At 40.8% G+C, this 13,703-nt stretch overlaps 1 protein-coding gene across 1 annotated transcript; it reads right to left on the reverse strand.

Moving 5' to 3' along the window:
* Window positions 1–327: 327 nt before the first annotated feature.
* On the reverse strand, window positions 328–13,703 carry SPMIP5 (sperm microtubule inner protein 5). The gene is made up of 5 exons (XM_089507811.1): window positions 13,634–13,703; window positions 11,700–11,921; window positions 4,957–5,143; window positions 1,861–1,958; window positions 328–488 (listed from the first exon to the last, which is right to left on the reverse strand). The coding sequence occupies exons 1-5, from the start codon at window positions 13,689–13,691 to the stop codon at window positions 328–330; spliced, it is 726 nt and encodes a 241-aa protein (XP_089363937.1). The 5' UTR covers window positions 13,692–13,703.

Raw genomic sequence — 13,703 nt, forward strand, 5'->3', positions numbered from 1 at the left:
TGGTCAATTTTGGGAACTGCAGCCCAGAAAAAAATAATGTTTCTGAGCATTGCTTAGAATCTGTTACTTTCCCTGAGAATGCCACTATAATAAATTTTCCCTTCAAGTATTCTAGATGATGCTATACCTTAGAAAGCATGTCACCATTCTTGACACTTGCCACAATCTTAAAACAACAACAACAACAAAAAAAAGCCAGAAACGCAACATAGGTGAAATACTTAGTCCAATATATGAACCTGAACAAATATAGAAGAAGGCTTGTAAGCATGTTCATCTCAGACATTGCTGCATGTTTTTAATTGTCTACTGTCGTTTTCCAAAACATTAACTAACTGAGGCTTCCTTATCTTCCTTCATCGGCTCTTGAACATTTTCAGCCTTATGTTTCTTTGCAAGATAAGCCCCATAACTCACATCGGAGTGGTTGCATACAGAACAGCTTCGGCATACATTTCCAAAGGTCTTTCCAATGCCAGAACGTTCATCTACAAGACACAAAGGGTTGTTTTAATGCAGCCACATGGCCAGTGCAGTCAAGGAGTCTGAAACTCCTGTTCACAAGTACCAAAGTGGGTGAAGTGAGGAGGGAGAGAATGTGATTCAGACTGAAAAGTTAATATATGGATTTTACAAAGCAGCCATTTTGAGCAACAACCCCTTGGTAAAAGTAAAAATCCTCTGGCTCTGAAACTTCATGGTAGAGGTTGTAATGGAGACAACTTTGCAAAGTTTGTTCCAATTCAGAATATCTGCTTTCAGGGAGGGCCATAATTTCAACATCTAAATCCAAAGAGAAGTACGGAATTAGCAGAACACAGATTCTACTCTTTTAGGCACGAACTTGAGGTCTACCTCTATATTTAAACTTGTTTTGCTTCGCTTCCTCTGGTGGGCAATTTCCCCAGGTGGTTGAACCCATTAGGAACCACACCCTCTAGCCACCAAGATGTGATCAGCACAGATCCCAGCACAGATCCCAGCAGCTGAGCTGGGAAACATGATGCACATGGGGCACAAACCCTGTTTCCAGGCACAACTGCATTCCCAACAACCAAGTGGAAGCATGACTCTGCTGAGAAGGAAGGATGTGATCCTGATCCAGAAGCACAATATTCTAGTGATGCATTCAAGTCTTTTCCTCCAAGTCTCAAGTCGAGTCTGATGTCCCTACCTTCAAGTCTCAGGTCAAGTCTCAAGTCCTTGCAAGATAGCTTCAAGTCGAGTGTCAAGTCAAGCCTGGGAGTCAGCTTTTAACAGAAAAAAAGGAAGAGGGGGAGGTGGTGGTGATGGTGTATATATGTTTCTGATGGAGAGTGGAGGAAAGAAAGGAGGAATCCAGGTTGATGAAGTAGGTTACTGGCACCAAGGGGACTGGGGTGTGTATGTGCAAAAGTGTGTGATTATTTCATTTGGTTTGGGGAAGAATCAGAAGTGAGGAACAAGTGGGAAAATTAAACTAGAAGACTTCTCCTCCTCCTTCAAGGCTAGCAAGTCAGTAGCTAAAAATATGAAAGTCTCCAGTGCAGTCAGTGAGTGCTTCATTTATGGTAGAATCAAGTCCAAGTCAACTCACTGAAACAACTTGAGTCTGACTTGAGACCGAGTCAAATTGCTCAAGTCTACATCATTATTGTGTTGCCCAGGAGAATGTTGGGGATATTTGTGGCAACTGTGGAAAATGTGGAAATGCCTCAAGGTAAACAAAGACTCAAGGTAAACAAACAGCCAGGTAGCATTGTGCAGCCTGCAAGCTGCCTATCTCTGTTCTGAAGTGGCAGCTGAGACATGAGAGCACAATCCTGAAATGAAACGCATAGCAACAAGTCATGTTCAAAGAATAAAATCCTGAACACGTACGTGGAATATGTCCCGTATATTTGGGCAGCATTCCTTCTGGCCTATAGAATCTCTGGTGTGGATGTGATTCTTTGGGCTTGGTTACTTGTACTTCCTTCCTAAAAGAAAGAAAAAGACACCATTTCTGTCTTAATGTTTCCCATTTTCCAATTTTTGGACTATACCATTCTTTACATAGTATTTGGTTATGAGCTATGCACCATTACACGGGAAAGTTTTGCTCTGTGCTTTTTATTAAGTTGTCCTCTGTTAAATGAGGGACCCAAGTTTATTTGGCCAATTTTACCTAGGCATTCTGTCTTTTCTCCTTGAAAAGACTCTGGGCTTTTAACAACTATTTGACAGTTTCAAATAGTTTAAAATCCTACAGAAAAGTACAGTTTCCTGTCCATCAAGTCATCCACACAATGGGAAGAAACTATGGCCCCATACGGACAGGCCAAAATAAAGCTGCTTTGGGTCACTTTGGAGGTATGCTGTTTAAATGATGCATGCGTACTAAGAGTCTGGAAGCCACGCCAAAGCCATGCTACCATCCTAAAGACTGGAGTGCAGCTTTGGTGCAGCTTCTGGCCTCTTAGGACGCATGCATCGTTTAAACAGCATACCTCCAAAATGACCCAAAGCAGCTTTATTTTGACCTGTCTGTATGGGGCCACTATCTATTGAATCTTCATCTTGTCTACAGCTAACAAAAGTCCATGCACTTTCAGTTAAGACTAAGTAGCCAGTGAGGTTTATTTACTTTACATTATTTTCACACCCACTGGCTGACAAAGTAGTTTAAAGAGAAAAAAACCAGTGTGCAATTAGCATAGAATTGAAGTTCTTGAACCCTCACCTCAAACTCTTGAAACAGGTGCCACACCCTGACACAAAATCCGAGCGGGCACCATTTTGAAGCATGTACTTTCTTTCACCCACTGTTGCTAGTATCTTTTTTTTTTTTAATGAAGCTGATGTTACAAGCTTTTGCAGCCAGAATTGAATGTATGGTTGTCCCTGATGTCGTTGAAGGGGATGGGTAGTTGGATTAGCTACTAACAGTTTTGCATAGCTTACTTAGTTAAAATGACTTGCAGCACTAAAAGTGTCCCCTTTTTATCACCATCACCAGAATGGCTTTGCCAACAAATTGTTTAAAAAGCCTATCTACAAACAATTACCCCACAAGTACTATCAAAACTGCAATGATAAGTATTAGTTAGAAACACTTGGGCAGTTTGGAAAGACACTATAAAGCATTTACTGTCTCTAGCTCCACTTAAAACAGGGGTAGAGAACATGATATTGTCCCATAAGGTATTGCTAGACTGAAACTCCCATCATCCCATTCCACTGGTTAGATTGGCTAGTACTGTAGTTCAACAACACTTGGGGTCTGCACATTTCCCACTCCTGATTTAAAACAAAACTTGGATTTTGTAAGGTGGACTTCCCAGGTTTTGTCTCCCTTCCTACCAAGTTGACAGCTACTTAGGCAAGATGGTCAAAGGATTTTAAAGACTGCACAGTAGAACTGCCTGCAAAACCAATCACACATAATTCTTGAACGTATCTGAAAGAATAACATTCTATAAGGGAGGGAAAGGAAATTGAAAGCATTAGCAATTAAGTTGGGATATGTAATATCAATGAAATGAAAAAAAGGGGGTGGGGTGGAGCGGGGGTGGGGTAAAAAATACTTCACAGCTTCATGGAACACATGTTATAGCCAGAAAAATTTGAAGTACAGTGGACCCTTGATAGCCACTGGGATTTGGTTCCAGGAATTCATGGATACACAAGTCCCATTAAATAGTAAAATACTCTTTGTAAAATACAATGGCATAGTAAAATACTGTCCTTTATATAAAATGGCAAAATCAAGGTTTTGGAACTTATGCATTTTTAAATGATTTCAAGGTGTAGATGGTGGAATCCATCAGGCTGACTGTAAGCAGCTTGAAACATGAAAACCCTCATACCTAACAAATACTGAGAATCCTTAATTGAACTTCTTTGTTGTTGTGTGCCTTCATGTCATTTCCATCTATCGCAGCAGCTGCTTCCTAGGGTGGGATAGGGATTGGGTGGATTGGGACAGGATTCACTATGTAACATCATCCTTACAGCACTTAAGCATTCATAATTCCACAACAGAATTCTGAACAATAACTTTATTTACATGTTCATAGTTGCAAGCTTCCATGGGATACCATGAAGGTATAAAGATACACTGAGAGGAAGTGTATCACATATGTGAGAAATTCTGGTTTTACTAAATCAGTGGTGATGGCTAAGTCATGGTGGAGATGCACTTGGCATTTGTTATTTATGAGAGATTTTACGTTTGTTTATTCCAGAAATCCATCGAGTGCCTTATTTTTAAGTCTCAGTCTTACTTACTTATTTTATTTATTTATTTATTTCATTTATTTCATTTATATGCGGCCTTTCTCTCTGAAGGGACCCAAGGTGGCTAACAGATAAAACATTTAAAATTGTAATAAAATTCAAAACAATTAAAACATCTACATCATTTATAAAATCACATAAAATATACAAAAGTTAAAAACAAACTAAAAACCCACCTGCTTCATAAAAAACGACCTGCTATGCATTATATATAAAATGCCTGCCTGCATAAAAATGTTTTTACTTGTTGTTGAAAGGACAGCAGGAAGGAGGTCAGCCTAGCTTCCCAAGGAAGGGCATTCCAAAACATACAATCACCTCTCCATATCCACAGATTCCACATCTATGGATTCAACCACAGACAACTTGAAAACAGCCTTCTCCCAAAAATTAAAAAAATGCAAATTTTGATTTTGCCATTTTATATAAGGGACACCATTTTACTACACTATGGGAAGGTGTTCTGGAACCAGACCCCAGTGTTCTGGAACCAGATACCCAGGGTCCACTGCTTTACATATTGTGATTGTTAATTTTTGATAGAGATCACTCAGTAACTTAATATCACGTTTTCTTCAAGGCAGCATACTTTGTTGTATGCCACTTTGCATCCCATCCAGGAGAAGGGGAGGATATTAATCAAATCAAACCAAATCAAATCAAATAAATAATAATTGTAAGAGCTTAGGACCAACATACATCTCTTCCCTGGTAGCAGGGCCATACTTGACTCTATCCAAAGAATTCTTAAAATCTTGGTAGCAATTTTCTGCCATCACATGATAACGCACTCCTTGACCAAACTCTGTGACTCTTGATCTGGGGACAAAACCAGTCCATCCTGGAATGGGTGGTTCCAGCAGACTCCTTTTTGTTTCCACAGGCCCTGCAAAATTGTAAAATGAGATATTACATGGAATCTTACTAAGGGGCCATAAGTGAAATGAAGAAAAGTAGAAATTACATCCATTGAATTAGCAACAGCTCAAACTCAGGAAGGGAAACTTCTAGTTTATTTGGCTTTCTCTGAAATAATTTGTGGATAACCCTGTCTATAACTTTTACTTGGACCAGGGATAGCTGTCAGAGAATGGCAATACTGTTCCTCTTCAGCGACTGAGGACAAACTACCTTATATGTGAAATACACCCAGAAATAGTTGTACACAGAAGAGAACTCCACTATACTACTATGTCAGAGTAATGACAAACATGTCCTCCTGCACTGGATCTTCATGAGGTGAGAAGTGACTGGAAATAGGAATGCATTGTGCTCTTCATTTACAAGAGAGCGTTGAAGCACTGGAATAATGATGCACGCTAGAGTATGTACTTACATATCCAGCCATGTTGAACTTGAAAGAATTATAAAATAATGCTGCTGAGAGAAGGGGGGAGGAGAGAGAGAGAACAGTTTGAAAGCAAAGGGGCCAAAAGAGAGACATAGAATTCTCTCTGTCAGCGAAAGAAATCAATATGGCTCATGGGTTTAAAGTTATTCTGAAGAGCATATGGGTAGAATCATCCACAACAAGATAGGGAATGGAATACTGTGAGTATCCTGAAAAGGGTGTGGAATGAACCAGAAATGAAATACAATATCTTGAACGGGATCACCTTGCACAGTAACATTTTTTTCAGGTTCTGTTTATTAAAAAATAATATATAAGACTTGAAATGATTACCAAAGAAAGTCAAGAATAAAGTGCAAATGCAAGTTTTTCCTGAAAGTAAAAAAGTGGTGTGATTTTGCTACTTTCTGCACAGGTTAATGCTGTGTTAATGCTCAATTAGCCTGACGTCATCTGAAAACAATCCTGCTTTTGCGGGATAGTCCTGGGATTTAAACTGCATTTATCCATAGGATTTTGACTCTTTGCCTTCCATATGATAAGGTCCTATGACATCATATTTCCAATTTCGAAGGCAGGTTACAGACCACCCGTTTGGGGCGGCCTGCAGCCGCCCCTTTCCCTGGTGTATCAGGGCCTCAGCTGCCAGACCTCCGAGGCCCCGATCCGCAGCGGCGGCGGGGAGCAGGAGAAAGGGGCTGCTTGGCCCCTTTCTCCCTTGCGTCGCTGGGCGCAGCCATCTGAAGGCTGCGCCCAGCGACGCAAAGCAGGAAGAAGCTCCGAAACGGAGCTCCTTCCGGGGTCGCGCAAAGGGCGCCATAGGTGCCGTGGAGCGGCCCCAATACGTCACAACTGCGCCGCCTCATTTGGAGGCGGTGCGCTCGTGACGTATTGATGGTGGCGGCCGTGTGGAACGGCTGCCGCCATTTTGTGCACACGGAGAGCATACTAGGGTTAGGGGATGAGGAAGCACCACCCCTTCCTAACCCTAGTACGCGCTCTGCGCGTACTATATGGCCAGTTTGTAACAGGCCAATGTATGGTTGGGAAAGTTGGACAGTGAAGAAAGCTGATAGAAAGAGAATCAAGTGATTTGAAATGCGGTGTTGGAGAAGACTTCTGTGGATACAGTGAACTGCTGAAAAGCCAAATAAAGTTTATCCATCGATTCAACCATCCATAGCTTGAAAATATATTTTTTAAAAATCCAAAAAGCAAACCTTTATTTTGCCATTTTATATAAGAAATACCAATTTTATTACAACATTTTATATAATGGGACTTGAGCATCCATAGATTTTTGAGTTCACAAGGATTCCTGGGACCAAATCCCAGCAGATACCAAGGCCATTGTAAATGGGTCCTAGAGAAAATTAAGCCTGAACTCTCCCTAAAAGCAGTAGGAAAAGGGAAAGACTGCACTGCAGATAGATAGACACAAGAAGATGAGTCTGCAAGATCTGAGCAGGGCTGTTGAGGATAGGGTGACTTGGAGTTCTATCATTCACATGTTTGCAGTAAATTGAAGTTGAGGGCAATTAACAATAACAATAATATACAAGTCACAAACCTCCCTTTTCGAAAATTAAGTGGGAACCTGAATGACTTCCTTTCTTTTCTTCCAGTGCAGTTTGGAAGAGGTCATGGAATAAGTCCTCATAGCTTATAAATATAATCTTAAGACAGAAAGCAATTTCTATTGCTCCCTGTCTGCAACAGCAAAGCTATTAGAGCCCTTTGTCATGGTTTAGTGCTGCTAGAGTTGGATGTGCCCCTTCCCCAGTGATTTTTTAAAAAAAAAACATCTGGGAAAAAGCTCCTACTAAAGCTCCTACTACTTCTACTAAAGAAGAAACTGCCATTACCCCCTTAACTACTACAATTAATCAGAACATAGGTAATATCTCCTCCACCTTCGCATATGACATTCAGGCCACACACAGACTGCTGCCATGAATTTTCCCTACAGCAAAGCAAAAAAGAGAAAGGTTTTTGCTACTGGAATTTGACATCTGCACATTAACAGCAAAGGGGGGAAATGTCAGTGTTTTACTTCAAAAGAAAATCAAAGTGGCCTTAGGGTTGCCACATTTTATTCCTTTAAAAAAAAGAGAAGTTAGGCCTATTTTTTAGGGGAGGGGGCTGTTGTAAGAATGGCAAGTGAGAATTTATTCTCCCACTCTACTCACTGAAGGCACAAGAACAGAAATGGACCATTTGTCTTAAGGTAGAAAGCCAAAAGCTCAAATTTACTTAATTGCAGCAGTAGATAATGTGCGGCACACACAAGTCCCAAGGCACTTTTTATGGCCCATGAGTCTTCCAGGTGCCCCAGACAATCCTTTTCCTGGCCAAAACAAAACAGGCCTGTAAGTCTCCATTGTGCATGTGTAACGTGTATAACAAACAAATGTATACATATAGATATTATATATACATGAAAGAGAATGCACACACACATTTATTATGGTGTGCCTTCAAGTCATTTTCCAACTCAAAGCAGCTTGAAGATGTAAGCAAGAAAACAGGGTTTTCTTGACAAGATTTGTCCATAGGAGGTTGGCTTTACCTTCCTTTGAAGTTAAGAGATTGTGAATTGCCCAAGTGGCTTTCCATGACTGAATAGTGATTTGAAGCCTTCTATCTCAAGGAGTCCTAGTGCAACACTCAAACCACACCATGCCAACTCGTGTGTGTGTGTGTGTGTGTGTACTGAAATGATTAACAAACAGAATGTAAAAATATATAACCAGGATCAAAATGTTTTGGCTTCTGCCTTCTTCAGTTGACAAAAATGAAAGGCAGCTGTACAGAACAGTGGCAGTTTAGAACACTATTATCAGCATTCTTAGTGGATGATGGTATCTTAGTGGATGAGGTCATGTGGCGTTAGAGTTTTTAGTCACACACACACTCACATACATGCATCTTAACAGTGCAAGAGTATACATATACAGTTATCCCTCCACATTTGGGGGTTAAGCATTCACATATTTGATTATCCAAGGATTACTGTCACCTCCACTGCTGCCGTATGCAACATTTAACAGGGACTTCAATAACACTGGAGTTGCTGGGAGGAAATTAAACTGGTAGCATGGTTGGACCTGACTGTGTGTGCATTGTTTTGGTCCCTGAACACAGGTAGGTGGCAGGCAAAGGGATCAGGGAGTATGAGGAGGCATGCATTCCCTTGTGCAAGAGGAAGGGAATGGGATGGGATGGGATAGGGGAGTGCAAGGAGGGAAAGTGCAGGTATTCACTCACTCATGTGGATAGTTGGGGGAAGGGGATGGGATGGTTGTAGGAGAAGGGAGAAAGGCAACACCCATCCCATCTCCTGCCCAAACAAGTGACCAAGCAAGAGAGGGAATGTGTGTGCAACTAGGCCCAACTGCCCTGCCAGTATAGATACTTTTTTGTGTTAAATACAGTTTGGGGGCAGGCTAGAGATATTTGTGATTTTTCCATTTTCATGGGGGTCCTGCACCCCTAACTCCCTCACATAATTTGTGTGTGTGTGTGTGTGTGTGTGTGTGTGTGTGTGTTTGCGTGTGTATGCATCTATATACACTGAGACCTCGGTATCTGTGGACTTGCCATCCTCAAATTCAAGCATCCTTGGATGGTAAGCCCTCATTGTCCCCAATGATGGCACATGCACATAGCTGCACTGCCATTAGGGACAGCAGGACTTCACCTGGTGGTGGACTTCACCTGGAGGTGGTCCAGAATGGATCCCCCATGGATACCGAGGTCCCACTGTATATATAGTCACGTGCACAGATATCCTTATCCATCCATCCATCCATCCATCCATTGACTTTTTTAAAATGAGGTGGGCTTCCATCCACTTGGGTGTTTGTATATCTTTTGGCAGCCTCTATGCCCCCTGAGAAGGTACAAGGGGCAAAACACTGAATCAGACCCACAGCAGTTGCTCACCCCTGGTCTTTTGGGATACAGTCAGGAAAAATAAGATGCAGGAAAGAGAGTTTGGATCAAGAACTGAGAGCATAAAAACCATTCTGAAGGGCAGTTGTGGAGAATCTAAGCTAGCTCACTCCTTGACACATGGTTCTCTTTCTATAGCCCAGGGATGGACAATGGCATGGCCTGTTAGCTGAATGTTTTGCACCAAGGCTGTTCTGACTGCCTAGATCCTACCACTAATTCTTTCTCAAAACTCAAAGTCATGCCCCAGAAATCTTCAAAGGGTGTGAGTCCTTGTTTTAATGCTATTTCAGAGTGGAGGAGCACAGCTTTGCTGGGGAATGCAAAATAGTACCCCAACCATAACCAGAAGTTACTTCTTGTTTTGGAAAAAGGGATGGATGTGGCCTGCAGAGGTCTGGGAATTCACCCTACTTGAGTCTTTCGTCATCAAGTGACATCCACCTCAAACTTAAAAGGATTCATGCGTCTCCTAATTAAAGTGTTGCCTAATTAAAATATTGGCTTGGATCCAAAGGTGTTCTTCACAGTAGAATGGCACTTTTGCATGCGAAGGAATAAAGGGGAAGCAATTTAGTGCAATTTTTATATCCTGTTGGAGTGATTCCCTCTTGCCACATGCCATTCTCACAGCCTTCAGACATGGACTTTCAGGAAGGGCAGGAAGAAGTGAGAAATGGCTAAATTCTGTTCCATTCATAAAACAAGCTAGATGCATGGTTTAGGCTTCTTAAGGAACACTTAATGATGCACAAGGATCTTGTAGCATATTTGAGACTAATGGAAAGAGAGAAGTTGGTAGCATGAGCTTCCATAGACTTGGGTCTATTTTCTCAGATGCAATAGCTATTAAACAATGCTTCCTAATTTTAAAAAAATTCAAATTTCCCCTTGATATGGAATCACACACTTTAAGCCAATCTAGGAAAGCCCAGTATTATCTCTAACAGCCATCTCTACCCCCTTACTTGAATTGTTGTTTACACTGTATGTTGTTCCCAAAAAGAACACACACAATTATCCTGGCTTATTAACAACACTGGGCATGGGATTGACATATGCTTCCATTCAGCCCTTTCCTTCACACAAGGGGAAGCAAGGATAGCCAAACCTGGGATTGTAGTTTATTGTGTCCATGGTTTAAACTGTAAATAATATGTTTGTTGTTGACAACTCTGAACTAGGGCTTGTTTTGGCAAAACTTTAACTGAAGGCCAAACATCACAATAAATTATCTTTGCCTTGCTTGTCTACCTCCACCTACCGTGTGTGTGTGTGTGTGTGTGTGTGTGTGTGTCTGAGAGAGAGAGGAAGAGGGAGGGAGGGAGAGGGAGACGATGTTTTAAATATGTTTTAAGTGTTTTAGTTTTTTAGCTGTTTTAATAATGTTTTAATAATGCATTCCTTTTAAACTTTCATAAATCAATATTTTAGTTGGATATTTTTAAAATTATTGGGAACTGCAAGCATGGGCATGCTACATGTTCAAATTGGCTGAGTTTTAAAATAATATGTCACAAAACGATGTGAAACCTGGCTCAAGGATGAGCAGCATGGTGGGTGTTAAAATAACCATGGCATGGCTAAACAAATCATGTTGTTCATTGTGACATCCAAACCCAGCACTAGCTGGCCCTCTGATCTGTTCCCTATCTCCAAATCATAAAACAAGCCATTGGGTTTGGCTTGTTGGGAGAGACCCAAGTGGGGATACAAGCTGCTGTCAGAGCTGGACAACACAATAAATAAACCAGGAAGACAATGGAGGTCTGCATAATTCTCTGCCTTAATATTGTCTGAACATGGCCAACTGTGATGTAATAATCCAGGATCCCCAAACTATTATTGTGTGGGAACTATGGATATTGTTTATGGCCTTTTATATTCAAAGTTTTCAAATAAAGCAGTGAGGATGCGGATTCCCAGTAAGATTTTTAGAGAGGAATAAGCAGTTATCACAGATGCCCAACAACTTTTCATGTAACCCATCTTCACAACATCATGGCAGTATGAATTCTGCAACAAGACAGAAGTCAAAGCCAAACCTCAGAATCAAACTGTCTGTCCCAATAAAATGAGCAACATTTGATTCAATTTAGCTAAACCCCAAATTCATTAGAAGTGATGCATACCATACCCAGCACATTGGGGTGATGTTTGTAATTATAGTCATCAAGTACATTTATTACATCTTCATTGGAGCAAATGGGTGGTAGCTGTGGATCAGTAGCTGCTGCATATCTCAGTGCGTTCACTTGGTTACTCTTCCGCTGTGTTACATCACGGAATGTGTTCACGCACCACACAGAATCATTTCCAAAACTAGTTCCAATTCGGTAATATCTAAGAGGAATGTAGCCTGGGGGGAAAACAGGAGACAGTTCTTCAGCAAAATAAAGATACAACTAGTAGGATAGCCTAAGATCCGTCAGCACAGACAATAGTGAGGGATGGTTGGTGTCTTACAGCTGGAAGAGCAAACATCTCCCACTTCTGTTTTAATATAAGTGAAGCAAGAACAGCAAACTTCAAGATTAGCTAAACTAAATATGATTACAAAGATCTTACACTTTATTGAGGTCTGATTGCTACAACTCAGTTCTGGAATATATGAGAAAGCGTGAACACTTTCAGCTTACTGAGTAACTGCGACTCCAACCCCTTCCTGGGCTACCAAGCATTTGTGACTAAGGTCACATCCAGGTAAAGCTTTACCCAAGAGAGGACCTTATCACACTAGAACAGAAATTGGATTTAAAATAGAATTAAATTAGGAAAAAAAACCCACAAATGTGGGAAGTTTTCCACACAACGTTACTGCCAAAGTCAAATAACGTGAAGATAAAATGAAGGCAAAAGGGACAAAAACGGCAGTAACATTGTGTGAAAAACATCCCGCATTTGCAGGTTTTTCTAATTTAATTCTAATTTTAATCCCATTTCTGATCAGGATTCCACGAGTATGATAAGGTAACTCCTTTTGGGCAGATGCTATGGAGTATGAGGATTTTACAGTATTGGTAGCAATGAGTTTGGAAGTCAACAAAAGTCATTTTTATTTTGCAAGTGTCAGGTATGGAAAACCATCTTACACAGCAGCTGCAGAATCTTTATGTTTGGAAGCACACACTATAACTTCTAAAGGTGAGATTTCAGCATCAACTTTCTCCCATGTACAGGCAGTGATTATTAGCAAGTGCTATGGTTTACACTCAGTCAATCAGAAATTTGTTACCTGTAGATATCTGAGAATCTCAGCATTTATTTTGAGAAAATAACCTGTGCTTTCTGCAGGTGACTTGAAAACATAATTAGATCTTTTATTATTAACAATAAATTGCCCACTATAGCTATCTGTTTCATTTAGTTTTGCTGTCTGTTTTATCATAAGTATTCAAAACAGGTTAAAATTTCATGGGTTGAATAGGGATTTTTAATCTGTCCATAATACTCTGAAGGCCTCAGATCCCACCTGATTTTGGAAGCTAAACAAGGTTAGGCCAGAATAATACTTGGGGGGGGGGGGGGGGTAACCAAAGAATATCAGATGCTGTAAGCTTGATTTTAGATGAAGGCAATGGCAAAAAGAGTATTCCTTGCCTAAGAAAACCCTCTGAAATTCACGGGGCCATCATTAGTCAACAGGCAACCTGAAAGCACCTACACACACACACCAAACCTATCATCGTGTGATTATGGCTATCCTTATTGCTCAGATGCACTTCTGCAGCCAAACCCCCACTATTCATTGACTATGTTGTGATTCTCTTTCCCAGATTGCACACATGCAACAATGTAGAAAATTCTGAGTGTGAAAAAAACTGCTGTAATCTAATCCAGTGACATGGAGATGGGAGTGCGGGGAGGCTGTTATTTATTATTTTTTTCTCCAATGTACCAAGGACTGGTACCATATTTCTGCCCATTGATTACAACTGTTTCTTTCCTGGAAAATTATCAGGGATTGGCAACTGATAGTTGTGAATCTATCACCAGTCCCTGGACCACTACTAGATGAACTGTATGCTGAGAAATTGGTTCAACACTAGGAATAAGATTATCAGTAATTACCTGTGTATCCGGGTATCAAAGGGTGGTGTTCATCTACTTGTCGCCGGTATGCACTCATGATTTTAGAAAC

This window comes from Sceloporus occidentalis, unplaced genomic scaffold (genome assembly GCF_023333645.1).
Source record: "Sceloporus occidentalis isolate IW3139 unplaced genomic scaffold, rSceOcc1.0.p SCAF_2, whole genome shotgun sequence".
Lineage (NCBI taxonomy): Eukaryota > Metazoa > Chordata > Lepidosauria > Squamata > Phrynosomatidae > Sceloporus > Sceloporus occidentalis.

Bases quoted from the DNA above. Each gene is read 5' to 3' on its own strand.
- SPMIP5 (XM_089507811.1), bottom strand. From the start codon at position 13,691: ATGAGTGCATACCGGCGACAAGTAGATGAACACCACCCTTTGATACCC. The intron at 11,922-13,633 runs GTAATTACTGAT...TTTTCCCCCCAG, and splicing joins TTTGATACCCGGATACACAG to GCTACATTCCTCTTAGATAT. The intron at 5,144-11,699 runs GTATGGTATGCA...ACAATTTTGCAG, and splicing joins ACATCACCCCAATGTGCTGG to GGCCTGTGGAAACAAAAAGG.